Source organism: Kogia breviceps, chromosome 4 (genome assembly GCF_026419965.1).
Source record: "Kogia breviceps isolate mKogBre1 chromosome 4, mKogBre1 haplotype 1, whole genome shotgun sequence".
Taxonomy (NCBI): Eukaryota; Metazoa; Chordata; class Mammalia; order Artiodactyla; family Physeteridae; genus Kogia; species Kogia breviceps.
This window is the reverse complement of record NC_081313.1, coordinates 132,194,930-132,221,889: the sequence shown is the minus strand read 5'-3', so window position 1 is coordinate 132,221,889 and position 26,960 is coordinate 132,194,930. Positions and strand designations below refer to the sequence as shown.

Sequence of the window (26,960 nt, the reverse complement as noted above, 5' to 3'; positions counted from 1 at the left end):
TTTCTGGAATCCCAGGCCATGATCAGCTCACATGTAAGCAGCCATGTGTTCTCAATATCCACAGCCTGGAGTGAGACTCCAGGGAATAATGTCCAACCAGCAGTGGCAGCTGGCAAGATTAGAAGCCTCCACTCCAGAGCCGGGCTGCTGACATACCTCTGCTAACTGGGTGCTGGGTGACGTTTGAGAGGCAGAGAGAAGGGGATGGGAAAGCTTCAATGGTGGGGACACTGCCACTGAAGGTGGCCTCCCAACTGCTCCCACAGTCACCTGCAAATTCACGACAATCATATATTATTGATGGAATGACCCACACTTGCAAAAGTATTCCTCTCTTGTGAAAGTTCACTTTTATGCCAGACAAACTAACATGATGAGATGACAATTTCCAAGCCTTGTATCTATCCAGAAATCTGGTCTTGCTTTACAAACCTGATTTTCCTTAAATTCTATGGGAGGGGGAAGTTGGGTTTATTAAACATGGTTTTTGATTCTCCATTGCTTCCAAAGTTGGCATGCCAATACCTTAAGAAATTAACAACCAGGCAAATCCAAAGGTTGTCTGGGTCAACATATGCCCTTGCAGAAAGACTATAATCCTAATGACTTATCAGATCAAGAGCCAGCGGAGAAGAACCCGGGGCATCAATTCCACGCCTGCAAAGTTATGGATCCACTGGATGGGTCACTTCCTATTAGCATCCTGGAGAATAATGTTGATGGCGCCCTTTCTAAGTTCGTTTGATAGGTTTTCTCCCTCAAAGCCTAAATTACTTCCCATAAGGAAAGCAGGGATGGATAGAGGAAGGAACATTAATTTTTTTTTTTTTTAGATTATTTGAAAATCACTGAGATGTCAAAGTTTGGTGAGTTTTAGATGTTTACATAATTTAGTAGTTTTAAGATCTAGTCACTGTTCAAGTACATAAACTAATTCCTTGGCAGCTTTAAAGAGTTCATCTGTTTACATTATATGGTAATTTCAAGATCTAGTCCCTGTTCTAGTACATAAACTAATCCCCGAGCAGCTTTAAAGAATTCATCTTTTCTAAATTTTGCAGCAGAAACAGACTTTAGCAAAGCCTTTTCATGAATCCTCAAAATAAGGGCTTATCGAAGTAGGTAAATTATGTCAAATGAGGAGGTCACATTTACATTTTGGTCATCACTAATAGCTTTACTGATTAAATCAGTGTAACTGTTTTATATTTTTGTTTGATCTTACACTTAAGGCTGTAGAAACCCTCACAGGAGATGGACGGGAACTCAGAGTGCATTTGAGGATGCAGCCTCCTGGGGTGGCCCGGGGGTCTGTGGGTCCCCCCTGGGAATGTTCCCAGGAGCAACGGGACAGTTCAATCACTACAGAGCCACTGTGACACCCTATCTTGCAATTCACATCGACATGTAAGATTGCCAGAGGAAGACGCTCAGGGAATATAATCTGCTCATGTACCCAAAGCTCCCAAGAAAGACTGTGAGGGGGGCTGCTGAAGAGAGAGTCCCCTTTCCCTCACATGGGGTTGGTGCATTGAAATGCCGGTCAAATGAGGCACTCAACACTACTATTTTTTCAAAGCATACTTTCTTGGCTTATTTTTCTAAGAATGTGATTGTATTGAAAGTATTTAGTGTTGGCCTTAATTTTCCTCCTGAAGCCCATAGGGTGAATATAGGTCAATGAACATTTACCTGTTGGACAGTCAGAATTCTCCTAATCACAGAAATCATTCAGGAAGTGTTTGGTCTGTGAACCATGTCCTTTTTTCAAAGTCCGATACTGTCCTCTCAGTGTGACGGTTCTGTCGCTAAGACCCAAAACAATTCACCCCAAGAGAGCTGCAGTGTTTACAACACATCTGCTCCTCCAGCAAGGAACTGGACCCATTCCTCCCGGCGGATGTAATGGTGTCAGTTTCCAAACACAGCAGGAGCCAAACCAGTCACCCTATCCCACTCTTTCCTACTTGTTACAAGAACTGGAAAGCTAAGATGAAGCATAAATATGATTGCATTAAATCATGGAAGTTACAAAAAGAATGCAGACAATGCACAGAGATTTCTCAGTGACAGTTTCATCCTGTAATATTTTCAGACCCTGAGGGGAGGCAGCTGATAGATTAATAGATTATTAGATATGATCACCAAAGAAAAATACATCAGGGCACTAAATTCAGTGTTCTGTGAAGCTACTACTCCAGATTATTTTTTCCTTTCTGATAGTATGTATCGGGACTTACAAACAAATCATTCCAAATTCACACCATCTCCTCATTATTACCTAGCTAGGGATCCGACTGATGACTACGATGAATGTGTAACTGGGTTATAACCTCTCAAGAGGAGTGGGCAGCGTTCAATAAATGAAGATTTATGAGAGCTTTTTCAAATATCTGATATTAGAAATAAAATATTCCCTGAAGTGCCCAATTGCCACTGGCCTTCAAATTCTTTACTCACTATTCATGTGGGAAATATTCTGTACAGTTTGAAGTCTGAAAACAAATGGAAAGGATTGAGACAAGGGTAAATAGAACTGGGGCTTACCTTGAGAAAGGCTTTCTTTTCCAAAGTGTTCATGATAAATGGAGGGATGGCTGGAAGTAAAGATAGATCCACTTAAATCTTCATGTCTATTTTCAGCTCACTTTTTTTTCCCCCCAACAATTTCACAGAAGGCTTATTTTACTTTTAGGCTATTTTCACACTGGCAGAGTAAAAGTAATTGCAGTAATTCTTTAAAATACCTTAATATGTTTTAAAAAATCCATTGTTTCCATTTTCTAGATTTATGAAAAATAACACAATGCTCTTTGCCAGCCAGAAAATTTTATGATCTTGAAGAGAACTTTATATCTAACATACAGTACAAACATCAGGAACTTTTCCCTCCTATACCAATGAAATAAATGCAGCCTTCCCGGGGTGTCCATCCCACGTAGAGTCCAGTATAAAGATTCCTGCTTTGAGTCACGCAGACCACTTGCTAGCTGGGTGATCCTGGAAAACACTTCTCTGAGCCTCAGTTTTCTGTTTTCCTCATCTATATAATAGGGACAATTGTATCAAACTAGCCAGGATGATTAGATGCAATGATGCACATAAAACATTGGATAGCGTTAGTTCATTTACTCATGATTTTTATCGGACTAAACTGTCACATCAATTTCAATATATCAATTACCTTTAGAGATTTCACTGGGATAGAAAGATTGTGTTCCTTCTCCGGGGACTAAATAATGTTTAAAGTAACCAAGCCACTGGAAACAAATTTGTTGGGCCGGCTGAACTCCAAAGAGGAGCGTCGTATTTCAAAATGGGAAAGAACAAAACCAAACGCCCACCCAGGGTAGAAGCCGGAATGGCCACCTTGATTTTGGCAAACTGGAAATCTGGGCTCAGCAGGTGTTCTAGGGTGGCCTCCCTAGCCTCCTCGTAGGTTAGTGACAATGTGCTAGTCCTAGACTCAGGGGACTCTTGGCCTACAGTTCAAGACTGTGGTTTCCACCATTCACTCACCCCTACGGTGCACACTGCTGTCTCATCAGGGCACTGAGGTGCTTATTCGTTAAATCACTTAATGGTGGTTAAATCAGATAACCAATTAGCTGGAGTGCAATTAGCTGGAATGTGCCTCAAAGTTTTCTTTCATGCCCTTTTCTTCAACTTTCCTTTGCCCACTCCTACCTGTCTGCTGATGAGTTTTCCCAGTGACAAAAGGAATTTAAAGACAACAAAAAATATTAGTGAGAAAACCTGACAGTACTTGATTAAGTATGCTTCTTTTGAGAGATTAGTTAATAGCCAAGTGCTGTTTGCATTTGATTTAGACAAGGGAAGTAAACATACTCATTTCTCTCTGTAAAATATGTATTTATATTTTTCTGCAAAGAGTTATGTACTCCCAGGCCCTCTGGTTTCTGAGTAAGTCTGAGAACCTTCTCAAGAGCCCTGGTCTGAGGATAGTTGAAGAAGCCTTAGGAGTGGACCAGAGATTCTCAGAGGAACTAAATCACAATGGAGATTTTCTGCTTTTGGTCATGTTGAGTCCAAGCCCTATGGACAAAGCTGAGTCACATATTAATAGCTGCTATAACTAACCCAACTTGGTTCATGCTCTAAGGGTTTCCAATTGATACAAATAAATCTTCAGTAGAAGTTATTCCTATTCAAGAACTTTTGGAAGTTTCTTTTCAAGATTTACAGAGATCAAATTCTTTTCCTTCAAATTGTCATCACCTTCACTGTCACTGCCCTGGTCCAACTACCATAGTCTCTTGCCTGCAGCAGTCAACAGCTTCCTGAACAGTCTCCAACCACCATTCTTAGTCCCTCTTCAGCCTACTCTCAATGCAGGACCCTGAGTCACTCAGTTAAAACCTAAGCCGGATTATTATTACCACTCCTGTGCTCAAAACCCTCCATGGCCTCCCACCCCTCAGACTAAAAGCCAAGGGCCATCTGCGTTCTGCCCACTGGGGCCTCATCTACCCCTTTCTACTGTTCCCACCCCCTTTCTCTTTCCTCCCGCTGCACCTGCCTCCTGTGATGCTTCCATCACACCAGGCACAGCTCCCTGCTCTCCTGCTGTTCCGTCTGCCCAGAATATTCGACCCTGGAACCACTTGGCTCCCTCCCTCCCATTTGTCCAGTCTACTTCTGTAACCAAGCAGGACCCCATGGGGTCTTTCTGGGACAGACCCCTTCCCCATATCCTTTGCTGCATCTCCTCTCTGAAGTACCCAGCTAACAGTACCTCATGGATATTTCCCGAGTTTTTCAGATGCTAAAAACCACCACCAAATGGAAGAAATTAACTACTTGATGATCATGAGCACGTAGCCCCCAGACCTTCTGGTGCCTAAGGATTCATAATGTTAACTGTCCTGTTACCTCACCATCAACCAATCAGAGAATTGTGCATGAGTTGATCACACACCCTGTGCCTCCCCCCCCCCTCACCTGGCCTTTCAACATGCTTTGCTGAAACCCTTCAGGGGTTTCTGGGGGCATGAGCCACCAGTTGTCCTTGCGTGGCCCTGCCATAAACCTTTCTCTGCTCCAAACTCCAACATTTTGGTGTCGTTTGGCCTCACTATATGTCGGGCACATGGACTTATGTTCGATAGCACTTCGACCCCAAAATCCCCAACCCTCTTTTTCCCCCCCTTAGCTCTATAACCATCTCACATATTCATATTTTACTTATTTTTGTTAGTTTTCTGCCTCCCCTGCCAGAAAGTAAGTTCCACTAAGGGAGGGGATCCTTTGTGGTTATTGCTCACTGGGGCACCGACGCTTGTTTGATTGAAACGTACCAAATAAACGAATGGATGGCAAAGTTCTACTCACCCATGCCGGGGGCTGCCATGAGGATCCTGGAGACGACTACTTGCGTGATGGCTTGTTTGGCAGCGTTTGCCGACTCGCCCAGGCGGTTCCCATTTTCATCTGTGACAGGAATGCCAACTTTGAGTTCCCTAGAGAGCAAGACACGGGCAAAGAAGTTCACAGGTGCCTTCGTGGAATGGCTGGAAACAGTACTGAAGCTGTGAAAGCCCCAGTCCCTACTTAATCCAAAAATCCACTCCAGTGTCATTTTTGGCACTAATAAGTTTATTTTTAAAACCACAAACATGCTTAATCCTCATGTGATAGACACACAAGTAAAATAATACTAGTAAACTTTGTAAAAAAAAAAAAGGTGTAGCATTTTGAATAACAATAGGACTCAACAGGTGAATACGCTACCTTAGAGATAAGGCTGATTTCCAAGCTCATGTGCAAATTTGAGCAACTTTCCAAATGAGAGATAGATATAATTATTAAAAAATAAACTAACTATACTGACATAGGAGTCACAAGTACACGGAACTATTGGATATTTAACTATGGTCACTACTGCTACAATTATAGCTCCTACTGTTACCCTGTTTTTCGTTATCCATTCCAAAATGCTTTTTTCCCGTTTTTTCTTCTCCTTTAATTTTTGCCAGCACTAAAAAATACTTCCAAAGATATAGATTAATATTATTTGAAACCCCAAGAGAAAATTTGGGGGAAGGGGGGAACAACCTATTTTATAGAAGAAGCTTTCTAGGCATAGACATAAGTTTGAGATCTATTTTTTAAACTTTTTATTATACAGGGGTAGAAAGACTATTCTAAACCCCATAAGGCCATCAGACTGCTTTAATACTCAGCAACTCAGAGCTGAGCTTGTTTCATCAATGGACCCATCCTCACCCCCAAAACCAGATTATTTGGAAGCAGATCCCAGATCTCATAAAACTTCATCTGTAAATATTAAAATAAAACAAATTTATTTAAGTTTCAACAAAGCAGATTATTATAAGACCCTACTGTCAATAACAAGTCCTCTCTAAGAGGGCATATTAACCTTACCTTTGCCTCATTAATGGAATATTAATGCAATTAGCAGCAGCTACCGCAGCGAAGGGAACAAAGCGTCCTATGAGCGGAGAGACATGCTGCAGAAAAGATAATTCCAAAAGCAAGATCTTATTTTTCCTGTAGTACTGAATGCAAGTACTTATTTCTTCTTGAAAACCTCTACAAATGCAGAGTGCTATTTGTATAGAAACTTGGACCAAGAGTATGTTCAAAACCTGGTTTCCTAGAGGTATTTTTCTATTACTAGCCTGGGCATACTGGGACAAGGCAGACTTCCAAGATATTTTGATGGCTTTATGTAGCTGATGGAGCAGGGGCTTTGGAGTCCCACAGTCTTGGGTTCAGATGCTGACTCCTCTACCTCTTCAGGGGAGTGCCTGGAGGTACCCAGCCTGGCACCCAGCCTCTGGTGGGCTGTATGGGTGGGTGAGCATTTAGCATTGAATACACAGTGCCAGGTACAGACCAGGGTCTTGGCAGATGTTATTAGTGACACTCCTTCCCAAACGTATTGAAAGATATACTTTAAGAAAGCAGTCAAAGATAATGACTATAATAAGAGAGTCACAGGACTTGAACTATTTTGAGAAATTAACAGAGAGACTTAGAGCCAGGCAGGTGAGGACAAATTAAGAAGCTTTACTGCTATGGAAATAAAAATCTGAGTACCTTGGTTAATGCATTGAGTCCTAGAGCTGTTGCTACAGCACCTGTTGTTGCAGAAACATAAGCTGTTCCCAATTCACTGAAAAGAAGGAAAATAGTACATAAACAACAAGTGTATGTCAGAAAACTCAAGCCCAACATTTTTGGAAGAAATGAAGAAGATTAAAAATAGAGATTCCATAAAACATGACACAAATGAACTTATCAAAGAAAGAGAAACAGGCTCACAGACATAGAGAACAGACTTGTGGTTGCCAAGGGGAGCAGGGTGGGGGAGGGATGGATTGGGAGTTTGGGATTAGCAGATGCAAACTATTATATATAGAATGGATAAGCAACAAGGTCCTACTGTATAGCACAGGGAACTATACTCAACATCCTGTGATAAGCCATAATGGAAAAGAATATGAAAAAGAATGTATATATGTGTAACTGAATCACTTTGCTGTACAGCAGAAATTAACACAACATTGTAAATCAACTATATTTCAATAAAATAAATTAAAAAAAGGAGATCCCACAAAACAACATTCGTCATCACTCTACAAGTAGAGATATTCATAGAAAAAGCAAGCAGACCGATACAAAAATGGCATTCTTCACATAGAACCTAACTACCACACCAAACGAGTAGATATAGAGAATATGTATGCGTGGTGGTGGGGGGGAAGGAAGCAGGGACTGTGCAGGAAGCTACAAATGTGGGAAAATGCATATTAGCTTAAATGTTTGTAGCATATTTGCTTAAATAAAAAAATACTTCTCAAAATATCACTATACATACTGAAAGTAAAAATGCAGTGCTGCCATTCTAAAAATGACATCTTATGGTATAAAAATACTAAAAGTCTCATCCTCAAAATACAATTAAGCCCAAGCAGTTCTCTCTTATTTTAAAATAAATTTTAATTCAAGGATTGGATGAAATGAAGGTGTGATCAGCACTGCTGGGTTGCGGATTTCAATATTCTTTGTTCCCTAGGATGATAATAGAAGACTACAGATGGTCAAAAGCAATTTGAGAGTTAAAATAAAAAAAAAATGCTTTGAAGTGTTACTAAGTTAGGCTCAAAGTTTTGGTTAACTAATCACTTTAGCCTATCTGAACATCTTTTCACAGGAGGCAAAATTTTAAATCCATTCACTTTCTTTTGGGTTCTGAAGGCGTCCTATTTTTAAGACAAATCAGATATAAAATTCCCCTGGATTTCTGCAGAGATCACACTGTTGATTCTGCTACTTTTGATGTTGGTATCTGTCTACACCCACAGGGTGGATGGGGGTACAGTGTGTCATTTCACACAGGCCAGCCCTGAGCTGCCTGCTGTGTGTTCTGCAGGGGTGAGGCGGGGGATGCCCCCTAGGGTGTGGGAGCCATGTCCTCCTACCAGAGCCACTAACAGCATGGATAATGTCTGAAAAGGCAGGCTGCAAAAAATCGTTACCTACACAGAAAGGGAGGAAAAGAAACACTACTGAAAAATATGCTCCCTAGGATTCCAAACCATATAAGCAATTTGTACGAATATACTTTTTTAACCAGGAGAGTATCACCAGCGAATCAAATGACCGCAGAGAAGTGCAGAGGACAGCTAAATCTTTCAGTCTTACTTTACAGTGAGGGGAGCATCTCCACTTCTGTTGGTGTAATTGACCACGGCATTGAAGGACTGGTTGATCCACTGCCAGAAGAGCACTGCCGGCGTGGTCCTGAAACAGAACGATCCATCACATACCCACCAGAGCTTGTAAACTAGCCACCATGCAGAATGGACAATGTGAGCATCAGTAACCAGAGAGGAGATGGACTGGAGAAGGGAGAACGCTGGGTCCAGGACTGTGTGTTCTGGGTCAAAGGCCGAGGACCGGTGTGGCTGTGCAGATTTTTATCTTGTCTGATTCTCAGTTTCCTCATTCGTTAGATATGGATAGCAACAAACTCAGAGGGTAAGGGTGAGGATGGAGCTAACTTATTTAAATTTTATTTTAAATTTGTAAGGGAGCCCAGCAAAGAGTAGGCACTCAATTAGTGTGATTAATGTCAGGTCCCTTCTCTTAGGGAAAAAAGCCATTTGTAGGCTATTATTTCTGGTCCCTCCTCACTACATGTATAAGCCTATGTGTCTACACCTACACCTATACTTATACCTATATCATATGAATGGATTAGAAACAGAATCTGCTTAGAGGATCTTTTTATTTTCTTTCTCATTTTCTTTTGGGTCTAAGATTTAGGGAGAAATTCAACTTCCTTTTGGGCAACAGGGAGAGTTCTATTCAACAAAGGGAAAAGGTAAAACAACCCCTTAGAGTTGCAACATTTATACAAAATGAAACTCCACATGAAATGACATTTATTTCGATAAAACCATTCACATAAAAAATGTACTTTAAGCTTCTGGAATATAAAGCAAACAAACTGTTGTTACATTGCCAGAACTCACCTATAGAATGTCATCATACAACCTGTGATGGTCATGTTCATTGGAACCTGAGCTGACATCCTTCCTATCAAAATCATCTTTTCACCAGTGTCAGGATGAAAAGCTGAATCATAGATGTACTTTGCTCTCCATAACTCATTTTCTGTGAGACCCGGAGGAACAATTCCTTGCCTAGGAAAACAGCAACAAATAACATTGCAATTGTTCATTCCAAATATCTCACCAGTGCTCTAGACACATGTAGTTAGAATGTTCTGGAGTTTATGTTTACCTAGAACATCTGTGTCTGGATGGAGTGAAAAATCTAACTATTACAGAGTCAGGGAAATTCTGACTCTGTAATAACTATTAGGATTATAACGTATAATAACTATTAGGATCATAACTTATATAAGTTATAATTAGGATTATAACTCTATGATAACACAAGACAATAAACACTTAAAATGAGCATGTCAAACCCATAAACCTCAAATTGTCTATAATTTGGAAAAACAAAAGCATCTTGTATAATAGGGAAGTATTCAACTTTGAAATAGTCTTTGTTTTAAATGACATTTAAAAATGTACTTTGAACTCTGTAAATGCTAAGATATTTTTAACTCATTAGACAAAAGCTGTAGCCATCAAGAATGTGAATTCATTTTTAAACCTATAGTTTGAAAACCTAGCTAAGAAAGGCTCACTATTTTTCCTCTTTATCAAAGAAACACATATTCATTGCAAGAAATTTAGAAAAGACAGGAATTCATTAACACAATTAAAATCATTCAAGCCGGGCTTCCCTGGTGGCGCAGTGGCTGAGAGTCCGCCTGCCGATGCGGGGGACGCGGGCTCGTGCCCCGGTCTGGGAAGATCCCACAAGCCGCGGAGCGGCTGGGCCCGTGAGCCATGGCCGCTGAGCCTGCGCGTCTGGAGCCTGTGCTCCGCAACGGGAGAGGCCACAGCACTGAGAGGTCCGCATACCAAAAAAAAAAAAAAAGAAAAAATCATACAAGCCTTTCCCAACTTAGCACCACTGGCAATGCTTTGGTAAATGCCCTTTCAGGCTTTTATTGGCTCTATTATACATGATGTTTTTATTTAAAGGCATTGTATCAAATCACCTTTTTTACTCAATAATATTTTGTAAACATTTCTCTATATCTTTAGATATTCTTTTATATCATCTGTACTGGGTTGAATAGTGTCCCCCCTAAAATGCTTGTCCACCCGGAACCTCAAAATGTGACCTTATTTATAAACAGGGTCTTTGCAGATGTAATTACATAGTTAAGATGAGGTCATACTGGATTGGTGGGGGCGGGGGGGGGGAGCAAATCAAATGATGGATGCCTTTATACGACCAAGTGCAGCCACACAAAGAAGAAGGACATGTGATGACAGAGGCAGAGATCTGAGTGAGTAGTTACAAGCCTAGGGCCACCAGAAGCTGGAAGAGGAAAGGAGGGATTCTGCCCTAGAGCCGTCAGACGGAGCAGGGCCCTGCCAACACCTTGATTTCAGACTTCTAGAGTCTGGAACTGTGAGAGAATAAATTTCTGTTGTATTAAGCCACTCAGTTTGTGGTAATGTGTTATGGCAGCCTTAGAAAATATACCAATTCCCTACTGTTGGACATTTTAATTGCTTTTAACCTTTTCCATTGGTAAGGGATAAGGAAGTAAATATCCTTATAAATAAAACTTTTCCCACATCCAAGATTATTTAGAAAGAAATGAGTACATTTGCTGAGACAAAAGCTATGTAAAATATTAAAACTGTAAATATATCTTTTATCCTTTTTCTCTACTTGAGTATGTCTTTTTTTTTAAATCCTCAGCAGCAGTAGCATCATTATTATTTAGGTAACCTGTTGTATTCTTTATACAATGTGGATAATTTTGTTTAGTTATGTTATCTGCCACCCTGAAAATTTTTATTATTATGCAGTCAGGTAGGAACAAATGAAGTTTCTGCCTAGAAAGGCATGACCCACTTCAAGATTATAGGTATGTTCACCTATATACGTCTTTGCATTTTCCTAATAGTTTTTTTTTTTTTTGGTCACAGTTTTAATCTATTTGAAATTTATCTTAAGATATGAATATGTGAAATTGCTTAATTTTAGATTCCAGTTGGCTGGTCTGCCCTTCCAATACCAAGATTTCAATGCTATATTTACCATCATGAACTTTTGTGAATGTTAGGCTTGATTTCTGGACTTTCCTACAGTGTGCCCATCATCTACACCTCATGCTGCCAAACCCACCATTTTAACTGAGGGTCCATTTTAATATCTGGTAGAGCAATGGTCCTTCACTCCACTACTCTTTGTCTGCTTTTTCAAAAGGCCTTAGTTACACCCAGTAATTTGTTCTTCCAGATAACTCTTAGAATTATTTTGTTAATTTTATAGGGGATTTTGACCAAAACTATATTAAGCTGAAGAGAACTGCTATCTCTACAGCAATAAGACTTTCTATCCAGGCCTACCACATATTTCTCCAGTTACTCAAAGGCATCTTTTAATGTCACCCAGTGGTCTTGTACTTGCCTCCTACTTCTGGGTAAGTTAATTCCCAGGTATTTTATTTATATATATATATATATATATAATATATATTATATAATATATAATATATATAAAATATATATATTATATATAATATATAATATATATTATATATAATATATATATAATATATATATTATATATAATATATATATAATATATATATAATATATATATATTGTTCTTAGGAATGAAATTGAAAAATACTGTCTAATAGAAAACAAACCTACGGTTACCAAAGGGGAAAGCATCTCTTTTTGTTTTCTATGTTCCCATAACATTAAAAGAAATTAAATCTCTTTGTTAAGGTATCATTTAAATATTATAAAAGTCAATCATTTAAGTATACAATTTGATGAGTTTTGAAAAATGTACACGGTGGTGTAACCATCTTCAGAATCATGGTATAGAATATTTTCATCTCCCTAAAAGTTCCCTCAGGCCCCTTAGGAGTCATTCCCCCACTTCCTGGAAACCACAGATCTGCTTTCTACCACTACCGTATTGCCTCTTTGAGAATTTCACATGAATGGAATCATATGAGTGAGTGTTATGTGTCTGGCTTCTTCAACTTTGCATAGTGCTTTCAGATGCATCTTTGTTTTATCAGTGACCGGTTAATTGCTGAGTGGTACTCCATTCCATGAATGAACCACAGGTATTTATCAATTCTCTTTTTAGCCATTCTAGTAGGTATAAAATAGTATCTCATTGTGGTTTTTGTTTTGTTTTTTATTTTTAGACCTTCCAATGTATACTCTTTTCTTCCAGTTTTGTTGAGATATAGCTGACATACAGTACTAAGTTGAACGTATCCAGCATAATGACTTGACTTACATACATCATGAAATGATCAGCACAATACTTTAGTGAACATTCATCATCTCATACAGATACAAAATTAAAGACATAGAAAAAAATATTTTTCCTGCTGATGAGAACTCAGACTTTACTCTCGTAAACAACTTTCATATATAACGTACAGCAGTGTTAATTATTTACCATGTTGTACATCACATCCCAAGTACTTATTTTATAACTGGAAGTTTATACTTTCGGACTGCCTTCAGCCAATTCCCCCTCTCCCAACCCCCGCCTCTGGTAACCACAAATCTGATCTCTTTTTCTTTTTCTTTTTTTAAACATCTTTATTTGAGTATAACTGTTTTACAATAGTGTGTTAGTTTCTCCTTTACAACAAAGTGAATCAGTTATACTTATACATATGTTCCCAAATCTCTTCCCTCTTGCATCACCCTCCCTCCCACCCTCCCTATCCCACCCCTCTAGGTGGTCACAAAGCACAGAGGTGAACTCCCTGTGCTATGCGGCAGCTTCCCACTAGCTATCTAATTTACTTTTGGTAGTGTGTATATGTCCCTGCCACTCTCTCACATTGTCACAGCTTACCCTTCCCCCTCCCCATATCCTCAAGTCCATGCTCTAGTAGGTCTGTTTTATTCCAGTCCTACCATTAATCTCTTCATGACATTTTTTTTTCTTAGATTCCATATATATGTGTTAGCATACGGTATTTGTTTTTCTCCTTCTGACTTCACTCTGTATGACAGACTCCAGGTCTATCCACCTCATTACAAATAACTCAGTTTCATTTCTTTTTATGGCTGAGTAATATTCCATTGTATATATGTGTCACATCTTCTTTATCCATTCATCTGTTGATGGACACTTAGGTTGCTTCCATGTCCTGGCTATCGTAAATAGAGCTGCAATAAACATTTTGGTACATGACTCTTTTTGAATTATGGTTTTCTCAGTGTATATGCCTAGTAGTGGGATTGCAGGGTCATATGGTAGTTCTATTTGTAGTTTTTTAAGGAACCTCCATACTGTTCTCCATAGTGGCTGTATCATTTTACATTCCCACCAGCAGTGCAAGAGAGTTCCCTTTTCTCCACACCCTCTCCAGCATTTATTGTTTCTAGAGTTTTTGATGATGGCCAATCTGACTGGTGTTAGGTGATATCTCATTGTAGTTTTGATTTGCATTTCTCTAATGATTAATGATGTTGAGCATTCTTTCATGTGTTTGTTGGCGATCTGTATATCTTCTTTGGAGAAATGTCTATTTAGTTCTTCTGCCTGATCTCTTTTTCTATGAGTTTGTCTTTCAAGTATAATTGACCTACAACACTATGTTAGTTCCTGGTACACAACATAGTGATTAGGTACTTCTGTACATTTCAAAATGATCACCATGATAAGTCTAGTTACCATCTGTCATCTTACAAAGATATTAAAATTATAGTTATTGACATATCCCCACACTGTACTGTGCCTCATGTATACCTGTGACTCATTTATTTTGTAACTGGGAGTTTGAACCTCTTAATCTCCCTCACCAATTTCTCTCCTCCCCCCAACCCCCTTTCCTATGGCAATCACCTGTTTGTTCTCCATATCTGAGTTTGTTTTTGTTTTATGTTCATTTGTTTTATTTTTCAGATTCTACATATAAGTAAAATCATACAGTATTTGTCTTTCGCTGTCTGACTTATTTTCACTTAGCATAATACACCCAAGTCCATCTGTGTTGTTGGAAATGACAAGATTTCATTCTTTTTTATAGCTGAGTAATAGATGTTTTACATATCTACATATACCACATCTTCTTATCCATTCATCTATTGATTGGCACATACGTTGCTTCTATATCTTGGCTATTGTAAATAATGCTGTAATAAACACAGGGGTATATATATCTTTTTCTAATTAGTGTTTTTGTTTTCTTTGAGTAAATACCCAGGAATGGAATTGCTGGGTTGTATGGTAGTTCTAGTTTTAATTTTTAAAGAAACCTCCATACTATTTTCCATAGGTGGCTGCACCAATTTACATTCCCACTAAAAGGGCAGAAGGGTTCCCTTTTCTCCACATCCTCGTCAAGTTGTTATTTGTTGTCTTTTTGATTCTGACAGGTGTGAGGTGATATTTCATTGTGGTTTTAATTTGCATTTCCCTAGCAACTAATGATGCTCAGCATCTTTCCATATGCTTACTTGATATTTCTATATTTTCTTTGGTTTAGTATCATCAGCCTATTCAAATCTTTTGACCATTTAAACAAATTGGGTTGGAACGAAACAAATTCTTTATCTCTTCTGGACATAAGTCCTTTATGAGCTATACGTTTTGCAAATATTTTCTTCCAGTCTGTGAATTGCATTTTTTTTTTTTTTTTGCGGTACACTGGCCTCTCACTGTTGTGGCCTCTCCCGCCGAGGAGCGCAGGCTCCGGACGCGCAGGCTCAGTGGCCACGGCTCACGGGCCCAGCTGCTCCGCGGCATGTGGGATCCGCCCAGACCGGGGCACGAACACGTGTTCCCTGCATCGGCAGGCAGACTCTCAACCACTGTGCCAGGGAAGCCCGTGAATTGCATTTTTGTTTTCTAAACAGTGTTTTATGAAGTGGAGAGACATATCTTTTCCCTTATTGTTCATGCTTATGTCTTATCTAAGAAACCTTTGCCTATCCCCAAATCATACAGATTTTATCTTGTTTTCTTCTAGAAGTTTTACAGTGTTAGCTTGTATATTTAGGTCTATCATCCATTTCAAGTTATGTTTATGATTTTGTTTAAAGATTAATATTTTATGTGGAAATCTATTTTTTCCAGAACCACTCATTGAACAGAATATTCTTTCTCTATTGAATTATCCTGACATCTTTATTTAAAAATCAATTGACTATATATGTTTGAGTCTATTTCAGGATTCTCTATACTGTTCCACTGATCTATATATCTATACTGTTTTGATTACTTGAGCTTTACAGTAAGTCTTGAAATCAGGCATTTAATATTTTTGTTGCTACTGAAAATATGATTTTTAAAATTTCAATTTCCAGTTGTTAATTGTTACTATACAGAAACCCAATTGATTTTTGTATATTGATCTTATAATATATCTTGTGACTGTGTTAAACACACTCTATTTGCATTTTTGGTAGATTCTTTCTATATAGACGATCATGTTTTCTGTGAATGAAGAGAGTTTTAGTTCCTTTCCTATCTGTACATCTTTTATTTTTGTTGCTTTTTTTTTTCTTATTGGACTAGCTACGCTAGGCCAATGCTGAATAAAAGTAGTGAAAGCTGAACTCCCTGCCTTGTTCCTGATCTCAGGGGGAAAGTTTTCAGTCTTTCATCATTAAGTTTGGTGTTAGTTATAGGCTTCTCTTAGATGTACTTTATTCCTTCTGTTCCTAGTTTGCTGAGATTTTCATCATGAAGGGATGTTGGATTTTGTCTGCTTTTTCTGCACCTATTGAGAAGATTGTATGTTTTTCTGTCATAGTCTACTGATAATAGTGATTTCCAAATGTCAAAATGAACTTGCAATATTGTGATGAACCATATTTGGGTTCTGCTTATTTTGGGTATTATCCCTTTTAAAGATGGCTAGATTTAAGTTGTAAATTTTGTTGAGGATTTTTTGTGTCTATGTTTATGAGGGATATTGGTCTGTAATTTTTGTCTTGTAATCCCTTTGGTTTTGCTATCAGTGGTCTCATAAAATGGATGAAGAAGTCTTTCCCCCTCTTCTATTTTCTGACAGTTTGTGATGGAATTGATATAGTTTCTTTCTGTGAAGAAATAATTTCTTTCCCCTGTGATGCTAATTGGCCTTGGAGACTTTTGTGGGAAAGTTTTATATTTATTTATTTTGCCATCTTGCTATTTGTTTTCTGTTTGTCTCATCTCTTCCTTGTTCCTTTTTTTCTCTTTCCTCGCCTTATTTTGGATTGAGTCAATTTTGGTAATTTATATATTCATAGAAGGCTAGACATTTCACTAATATTTCTAAAATTTTTAGCAAAGAGTTACATAGTCGGTTTCATTTTTAAAAAAATTTATTTATTTAACTTATTTATTTTTGGCTGCATTGGGTCTTTGTTGCTGTGCACGGGCTTTCTCTAGTTGTGGTGAGCAGGGGCTACTCTTTGTTGCGGTACACGGGCTTCTCATCGCGGTGGCTTCTCTTGTTGCGGAGCACGGGCTCTAGGCGCACGTGTTTCAGTAGTTGTGGCTCACAGGCTCTAGAGAGCAGGCTCTGTAGCTGTGGCACACAGGCTTAGCTGCTCTGCGGCATGTGGGATCTTCCCGGACCTGGGATCGAACCCATATCCCCTGCACTGGCAGAAGGATTCTTAACCACTGAGCCACCAGGGAATCCCCTTCATTTTTATATTTCTATTTCTCACAGGCAACTTTCTTATCCTCTTGTTACATATTTTGAGTTTTATTTATTTATTTTATATTGATTAGATGTGCCAGAGGCTTATCTTTCTCTGGGCTTATCAGATAACCAGTTTTTCATGTATTTTTCAATTCTGTTAATTTCTTAACAGAATTTCTTTAACAGACCTTAAAAAAATGACCTTCTCTCTGTTTTCTTTGGAAAACAGTCTATATAGTGGTTAACAGCATGAACTCTGGAGTCAGACTGTCTGAGTTTCTATGCTGGCTCTGCCACTTAACAGTGGCAGGACTTCGACTTTTCTGCCTTAGTTCTTTCATCTGAAAAATGGGCATAACGAGAGCACCTACCTTCAAGGGCTGTTGAAGCTTAAATGAATGCACATGAAGTGATTCAGGCAGTATCATTACACAGCATGTGCTATTGCTATTTTCTTTTTATTATTTTGTGCTGTTCTTTAATTTCTTAAGCTGAAGTCTCAGTTCATTTGTTGTAAGCCTTTAACGTTTAATCAGAGAGACATGTAAAACTATAAACTTCCACTCAGAGTACAATTTTGGCACAATCCCTTAAGTTTTCATATTAATTTTCTCATTATTTTTACTTTGTAATTTTACTTTTGGTTTTTCTTTTTGTACAGTTAAAGGAAAGTACTGAACGATTCTGACGTGATTAACCAAGTTCTGTCTGTATTTCTAACAGTCTTTTCTTTGTATATTTTGATGTAACATTAACTAGTTCATGAACACCGAACATGGTCATTTTATAAATATCAAATTTTTCTGATCTCTTCGCTCTGAATTGAATTTTGTCCGATTTTCATCCAGCTTCCTTTTTACTTGCAGTTACCTTCGTCCTGCTTTGTAATGTTAGCCATTTTTATTACCTCCCTTTGGATTCATACTAAAATAGCATGTTGGTATCCCATGAGGACTATAGATTATTGGTATTCATATTCCTTGAAGGTACACTGTACATGATACTTCCTTGACTCCAACTAACCCTTTGAGCTATTCTCCTCTGAGAGTTCACAGCTGATTTGTCTCTTAGTGGGTAGGGGGAGAACTCTGGGGTAATTCTTATCCATTAATTCACCAATTGGTTTTACTGATGAATATATAGATAAAGATATAGATATATAATGAATATAAAAGCAGACATGATAAAAGCAGCATTACCCCTAATCCCCAGTGGAGCAATTTATGACACAGACTTCAAGGGTTTTAGATTCCTTAAAAGGTGAAGAGAAAAGAAGGTGAGGTGCTCAGTGATTCTTGGAGGAAGTCATTGTATTTTTCCATGCACAGTGACCTCATACAGAGATAAGTCATGTAGCTAGCAACGCTCATGCATTCTAATTGGGATGCCATGTCACTGTTGAGCTTTTTAAGTGTTTTTACACAATTTTAAAGTCTGATTTTAATAGAGGGTTTTAATCCCTTTTACACATACTGTTATTACTAAGCTGTCTGGCCTCCTCCATCTTGTTTTACGTTATTTTAAAAGCTTCTATGACAGTTTTTTTGTTTTACCTTTAGTTACACTTATTACACTGTCTGTTTTTATGCCTTTGGGGTTTTAGAAGATATATACTAAGATTTAACTTGACTAGTGGTTACCATTAAGATTCTCAAAACCATTCTACAATACATTTCTCTAACATGGTCAAGAGCCAAACCATACATACTCTTGAGTCCACCTCCTATTTAAGATAAATATTTGGTATACTTTTAATTCCTCCTCTTCTCTTTTTTTATTAAAAAAATTTTTTTGATACTACAATCTAGGGCTTTAGATTCAGATAGCTATTACTATTTTTTACAAAACACTTGCTTTACAACTAGAAATGCAACAACTATTTCTATTTTTACAGTTTTGACATTTGTCACTAGTCTATTTATATTACAGCTTTCTTACTTTTAAAAAATGTATTACAATATATAACATAAAGTTTACCATCTCAACCATTTTTAACTGTACAGTTTTGTGGTACTAAGCATATTCATGTTATTGTCCAACTAGTGCCACCATCCATCTATCTCCAGAATGTTTTCATCATCTCCAACTGAGACTGTATTCATTAAACAATAACTCCTGATTCCCTGGCCCCCTAGGCCCTGGCAACCACGATTCTATTTTACGTTTCTATGAATTTGGCTACTCCAGGCTCATTATATAAGTAGTATTATATAATAATTTGTCCTCTTGTGACTGGCTTATTTTACCTAGCATAATGTCTTCAAGGTTAATCCATGTTGTAGTACGTGTTAGGATTTCCTTCATTTTTTTTTTTTTTTTTTTTTCGCGGTACGCGGGCCTCTCACTGTTGTGGTCTCTCCCGTTGCGGAGCATAGGCTCCAGATGCGCAGGCTCAGCGGCCATGGCTCACGGGCCTAGCCACTCCGTGGCATGTAGCATCTTCCCGGACCGGGGCACGAACCCGTGTCCCCTGCATCGGCAGGCAGACTCTCAACCACTGCGCCACCAGGGAAGCCCTCCTTCATTTTTAAGGCTGAATAGTATTCTATTGTGTAAATATACCACGTTTTATTTTTCCATTCATCCATCCATGGACACTTGGGTTGCTTCCACCTTTGGCTATTATGAGTAATGCCAATAGGAACACGGGTGTGCAAATAAATATCTGTTCAAGACCCTGCTTCCAATTCTTTTGGGTATATACTTAGAAGTAGAATGGCTGGATCATATGGTAATTCTATTTTGAATTGTTTGAGGAATCACAATATACTATGGATTTCTTATTTTTGAACTCAATTTTACTTCATCTCCTGACCTCTCAAGAAGGATTAGGAGTTTCTTTTTGATGTTGTTATGTATTTTTCTGTTGCCTCTGTAAACAGAGACACTCTGGTATTAAATTCCTGGGTTACATGCTTTCTCCTGGAAACTTGGCACACATTTCTTTACTGTCCTCTGGCGCTCAGTGCATAGATAAGAAGATTGAGACTTCTCTGTCATTTGTTCTTTTTTAATAACATTTTTTCCCCTGTTTTTTTTTTTTTTTTTTTTTGCGGTATGCAGGCCTCTCACTGCTGTGGCCTCTCCCGTTGCGGAGCACAGGCTCCGGACGCGCAGGCCTAGCGGCCATGGCTCACGGGCTTAGTTGCTCCGCGGCATGTGGGATCTTCCCAGACCAGGGCACGAACCCGTGACCCCTGCATCGGCAGGCGGATTCTCAACCACTGCGCCACCAGGGAAGCCCCTGCGCCACCAGGGAAGCCCATCCCCTGTTTGAATGCTTATGAAATTTTTAAAAGTTGCTTTGTAGAAAAAAGAAAAAAAAATCTTCATATGTGGGTCTCTTTGCCTGAAACAGGGTGAGCCTAATTTGTGGATGTTTGTCCTCACTACAGGAAAACTCTTTTATCTACTTACTATGACATCTTTCGCATTTTTCTAGTTTCTCCTTGAGAAGCATCAATCAATTATATCTTCACTCTCCATCCTCTAGTCCCCTGAAATATAATCCTTTTCACACTCTCACCTTTTCATCTATATCAGGAGTTGATAAACTACAGCCCACGCCTACTTCTGAATGGCTGGTGCGCTAAGAATGTTTTTTCCATTTTTAAAGGGTGGTGAACAAGCAAAACAACACAGAATGAGAGTGTAGGGCCTGCACAGCTGAAAATATTTATCATCTGGCCCTTTGCAGAAAAAAGTGTGCCGACCTCAGATCTTCATCCTTGGAGAGTGACTCAGGTTTATCCCCAGCATCTCTGTTTCCACTTTTTCTCGGTACCATTGATGTCATTACTTCTCCACCACTGCCTCCAGTGAAGATTTTAATTTTGCTCTTACAAGTTTAGGGGCTTTGCAATCTCTTTTATGGCTTCTTTTTAACTCCTCTAGCTGTCTTTACATGTCCACCTTTCCTCTTTTTATGGCTTTTGTTCCAGAATCATGGAACATTTACTTGCCAGAATTCTGAAATGTGCTTCTGCTGTCTTCCTCTGCCTTGTTCCTCAGGACTTGATCATAGGGCTCCATGATGTTCTGCTTCTCTTTCTGCACGGCTGTGCGTGCTAAGACCTGGCCAGACTCAGTGTTTGGTAACAAAGTTTATAGACCGCCCTTGGTGGCCTCACTGAGTACCCATGTGACAGTCAAATACGTACCTTGCATGGATTATTCTTGGCATGTTTAGGCTCATAGCTCCCACTAATTCAATTCTCAGCTTCTGGCTGACTTTCCCTGAGAGCAGGAGTCAGCAAACTACTGTCTGTGGCCTGTATGGCTGGCTAGCTAAGAGTGATTTTTACATCTTTTAAAGGACTGTAAAACAACCAAACAAACAAAAAGCCCTAGAAAACAAACAAACAAGCAAACAAACCCCCGAGACACTACGAAGAATAGGCAGAACAAGATGGAAATCCTCTGTGGTCCACGAAGGCTGAAATATTTCTTATATGGTCTTTTATCAAGAAAGCTGCATGTCCATCAACAGATGAATGGTTAAAGAAGATGTGGCGCGCGCACACACACACACACACACACAGGAATACTACTCAGCCATAAAAAAGAAAGAAATTCTGCCATTTGTAGCAACATGGATGGACTTGGAGGGCATTATGCTAAGTGAAATAAGTCAGACAAAGAAAGACAAATACTGTATGATATCACTTATATGTGGAACATATACATACATATACAACAAACTAATAAATGTAACAAAAAAGACACAGGCTCACAGATATAGAGAACAAACTAGCGGTTATAGTGTGGTGGGGTAACGTAGGGGTGGGGAGTGGGAGGTACAAACTATTGGATGTAAGATAGGCTCAAGGATGTATTGTACAACACGGGGAATATAGCCAATATTTTGTAGTAACTGTAAATGGAGTGTAACCTTTAAAAATTGTATTAAAAGATTAAATAAATTAAAAAAAAAAAGAAAGTTGTGACCATTGCCTTAGAGCATGTCTCTTCTCTCACCTCATGCCTGGCTCTTTGAACTGACAGAGTCCATCCCAAACCTACAAACTGTGCCACCAGCATCTTTCCCATCTGAGCTACTATATGTGGGGTTTATTCACTGGGGCTTAATCTGAGAAGAAGCGAACAACCTACCCTAATTCTTGACGACTTGCTTTTTGTAAGATGCAGTCTCCATCTAGAGACAGAAAGTTGTGGATGCAGGTGTGGTTGTATTGGCGGGCGGGCAGAAGGCAGGGCTCTAGAAAGGGGACCTCATGGATTGGCACCTATGAGTTGGAGGGATGGTTGGCTTATTTTCAGGTTACTACGAACCCTGGATATCTGTGTTAAGGGTCAACAATGGGGAATGAAACACATCTTCCTATTTCTTGCATTTTTTTTTTTTTTAAAAGGATTCAATTGCAAAAAAAAAAATGTTGAAAAATCACTAAGGGAAGGTTTAAAGACAATAGGCTAACATAATGATCTATTAATATATTAAGCCCCAAAGCATACTTGTTAATGTTACCTGTAATCATGCACTACTTTCTTTGCATCCTCTAGTTGTTCGTTGGTTAACAGAATATTCCTGGGATCAGTTACAGTGAAGAAATGATTGGCTCGTCCAATGAAAGTGCTTTGATCCCATCGAGGTTCCTTGATGTTAATGTTTGGTGGAAGTTCTCCAGACATTGTCCTGGACTGTAGGGGGTCAAAAGGACAGGCCTAGTTATGACTTACAAAGTCACTACACATTTAGAAACTTTGTAGTCACACTAATCTTCAAATAAAGAGTTATGTACATTCCTATTTATGAAAATAATTTTGCTATAAATGGCAGAAAGGCTATTTAAATCCAAAGCTAAATTTGTCTGTAAATCTCAATTTATCTTAACCAAATTTCAATAATTTCCCACATAGTTCTTTTTATAAGGACATAGTATTTCATCATCCCTTACTTTGGAAATCTATTCTTCAGAAAAAAATAAAAATATAAAAAGTTAAAAATAACATAAACAATAATAGGGTCTGAAGTCTGAAACACTTTTTCTGGATGAAAGAACCAACGTCAAACTACTGCGGCATTCTGGTTTACTAAATTTGTTTTTCCTACAAGTAGAAGTGACTAATTATGCAAAAAGGCTTACATGCTAAAAATTCTACAATTAAAAAATGATTCAGATTCATTCAGCCTTATTCAGCGTATAAACCACCAATCAAAAATGAAAAAATTATTCTCCTCAATCTAACAGAGTCATAGTGGGAAAAACACATTTTGACAACCCCATAAATAGTAATAACATAGAGCATATAATTTTCCTCATAAAATACTTATTTTCTGGCTAAGAACCATTACTTTTTTCTAAAGTAACTAGTTTCTTTTGCTGAGTAATATATGCTTATTTTTAGAGCTGCTTTGTATTGCTGTAATACATGCTTATTGTAGTATTTTGAATAATATAAGCTTATTGTAGAAAATAAACAAAATCTGCAATAATTTATACATGCTGAAATAACCATTGTTGATGTCTTGATATATTTCCTTGCAGACATTTTCTATACATATTATCCTCTAACTAAAAAAATAAAGTTGATATCATATTCTATATTTTAATTTCCTGATTGTTTCCTGCTGTACTTACTTCATGAGCACTCCTTATGGCACTAAATATTCATTTCAGGTATTTATAGCAACACCTTCAACCTTTATGTTATTTTCAGTTTTTCACCATGAAACATAATGCTGTATCCTTGTCTATTACATTTTTTCCTCATAACTGGTGACTTCCTTAAACTAGATCTCTCTATGTGATATCAGCAGGTCAAAGGATCTTATCACTATTAAGGCTTCAAACCACTGCTTTCTCATACCTCTTTCCTCTTTCTGTATTTCCAATATTGGTTCTTAGAGTGACTTTCTTTTCCAGGTATTTTTCATTAAGTTATTTTTCAGTGCTTCACTAGATCATAGGTCTGTTAAGATGTCAGGTGCAGATGCCTGTCATTTGAACTTTATCAGAATCTCAAATTAACACATTTCATGGTCCACTGGATCAAAATCAAGCATGTTAGGCCCAGAGATGTGAGGAATCTAGTATAACAGCTGGTCAGTGAGAGTAAGAAAGTAAAAATCAGCCCCATTATTCATAAAGCAGGCTGCGATGACAAACACAGATAAAGTCAGCTGCAAAGCTGACAGGAAACCATATTTCTCCCAAGGTCACACCGAAGCTAAAAGGTGTCGTGACAACCCCCTTCTTTGGGTGACCACTGCTTTCTTATCTCATTGAGAAACCTTGTTCTCCACAATCACAGACTGTCAGAAACTTTGCTCTTTGAAATCATACTAGGAAGAATGAATCATCCCACTTTGACACAGAAAAGGAGCCTGGATTTCCAGCCCAGATGTAGAGTTTCAAATTAGGGAGTTTCTGGACACAACATTCCATGTCTTTTTTCTTTTTTTAAAAAAATTAATTTATTATTATTATTATTATTTGGCTGTGTTGGGTTTTCGTTGCTGCACGCGGGCTTTCTCTAGTTGCTGCGAGTGAGGGTTAGTCTTCATTGCGGTGCATGGGCTTCTCATTGCAGTGGCTTCTCTTTGTTGTGGAGCATGGGTTCTACGTGCATGGGCTTCAGTAGTTGTGGCACGCAGGCTCAGCAGTTGTGGCTTGCGGGCTCTAGAGCACAGGCTCAGTAGTTGTGGCGCACGGGCTTAGTTGCTCCACAGCATGTGGGATCTTCCCGGACCAGGGCTTGAACCTGTGTCCCCTGCATTGGCAGGAGGATTCCTAACCACTGCGCCACCAGGGAAGTCTTTCTTAACTGTGTAGTTTCCAAGGAAACTTTGTAGTTTCCAGGTCATGGGCTACTTCACAGTTCAGATCTTTACACCCAGCCCTGCTTTCAGCCAATCAAAATATTGCTTCATTAAACTTCCCTAAGTTGCACCATTCTCCAAGATGCTCTGAAAGACTATCTTTTCCTTTGTTGGTGAGACACTCCCAGTTCCTCCAGTGTGTGGTCTCCCTCATTGATATACACATGACTTTGTTTAACTAAGGTTTGTCCCTGCTGGTTTTCAGTCAGCTGGGCTATGATAAGAGACGTGTCTAAATTTCAAATTAGGACACCTCTAAGTCATGAACGTCAAGTCCAGGGATGTAAGGATATATTGCACTTCAAAGAGCTGCGTCATTGTATGAAGAAATGTCTCAATTTTGAATAAGAATGTATCAAATGTATTATTTATAAAACACACAAAAAGTAAAACAAAAACTCTAATTCACATCCAGGAGAACAGTTTTCAGACTTGTGTGCAGGGACCTAGGGCTCTGCTGAGGCATGTTAGTGACCTGCAGGGAGTGGAGGGGATTCAAGCAGGTGGGTTCTGAGCCCCTGAGTTTAAGGTCAACTAGAGCAGGTCTGCTTTCATCTGCTCTCTACATCTGGGTTTTATGGCAATGATCATTTAAAGGGAGGGTTCTAATGCTTGGCGGGGGCGGGGGGAAGAAAAAGCAAAAAAGAAAAAAGTTGAAAATCACTGTAGGAGAGGACAATCTGAAGATCTATGAGATGATTCATAAAGGTCCAGAAGGTTTCAAGCTTTTTTTTTACTCCAGCTTCCTAAGTCAGCCCTAGCATCCATTTGATTAGTGTCTCTTCAACTATGTGCGGTGAAGGACCTGCTTTGGTTGTTCTAATTTCCAGTCCCATCATGAACCAATACTTTTGTAAACTATATTAAAAATAAATTTTGAAAAAATGAAATAAAAAATTGGACACATATAAAAGCCCCCATTTTTTATTATTAGGTTCAGCAGATATACTAGAACTCTATCATATTGTTATGAAAGTTCCTAAACGCTTACCCCCAATTTCTGTATTTTCCCCAATATGAGGACATTGGCCTCGTCCAAGGGTCATAATTTGAATTTACACTTAGGAGTATAGATCACAATTTGTTTCTATACTTAAACGTCACCAAATAAATGCTACATATAATCATGTAACTAGAAAAGACAGATAATCTGGTCTAACTCACTTCTGTTTTTGAATGGACCACTAGAAGGTATAATTCCTACCCTCTAGTAGATCACAGATTAAATACAGAACAGATGAAATTCTGACCAGGACAAAACTTTTAGCTTTGTTTTTTCTTTAAGGTCTAGAAAGTCCTCCTACCTTTAGTGTTCACTGACTGTGCACCCACCATGTGACAGATTCTTGGGCTAACTCAGTGAACAAAAGACAAAAATTCCTGCCTTGGTGGAGCTGATGTTGGGTGTTGGCAATGGAAGGGTAGACAGACAATAAACAAGGTAAGCCAAGTATCCACCATATTAGAAGGTAATAAATGGTTTTGGGAAAAATCACAATGGGAAGCATCATGAGGACAGACTGCATTTTTAAACAGGGCAGTTGGAGTAGGCCTCATTGAGAAAATAACAATGGAGCAAGATCAAAAAGAAGTGAGGAACTGAATCATGTGCGTATCCAGGGGAGCAGCATTCCAGGGAGAAGGAACAGACATTGCAAAGACCCTGAAGCAGGTGTCTTCAAAGAACAGCAAGAAGGCATGCAACTGGGGTGGAGAGGAAGGAGGAGGGAGACAGGAGATGAGGGGTCAGAGGGGTATGGGGAGGGGTTTAGTTGGAATCACACTGTTTGGTGCCTCGTAGCCACCGTGAGGCCTTTGCATTTTACCCCGAGGTAAATG

At 38.7% G+C, this 26,960-nt stretch overlaps 1 protein-coding gene across 6 annotated transcripts in view; it reads right to left on the bottom strand.

The window, feature by feature from the left end:
• Positions 1-26,960, bottom strand: part of SFXN1 (sideroflexin 1) — a 47,747-nt gene that overhangs the window by 10,063 nt on the left and 10,724 nt on the right. For 3 of the 6 annotated variants that reach the window (XM_059060599.2, XM_067031898.1, XM_059060600.2), the window contains exons 2-8: positions 22,767-22,939; positions 9,525-9,695; positions 8,692-8,790; positions 7,084-7,159; positions 6,406-6,491; positions 5,353-5,480; positions 2,548-2,597 (exon numbers count right to left, since the gene is read on the bottom strand). In XM_059060599.2, the coding sequence (XP_058916582.1) occupies positions 2,548-2,597; positions 5,353-5,480; positions 6,406-6,491; positions 7,084-7,159; positions 8,692-8,790; positions 9,525-9,695; positions 22,767-22,930 (774 nt within the window). In that variant the 5' untranslated portion in view covers positions 22,931-22,939. Of the gene's footprint in view, positions 1-2,547; positions 2,598-5,352; positions 5,481-6,405; positions 6,492-7,083; positions 7,160-8,691; positions 8,791-9,524; positions 9,696-22,766; positions 22,940-24,109; positions 24,342-26,960 lie in introns of those variants that run through there. The other 3 variants (XM_067031895.1, XM_067031896.1, XM_067031897.1) reach the window with 2 other exon arrangements.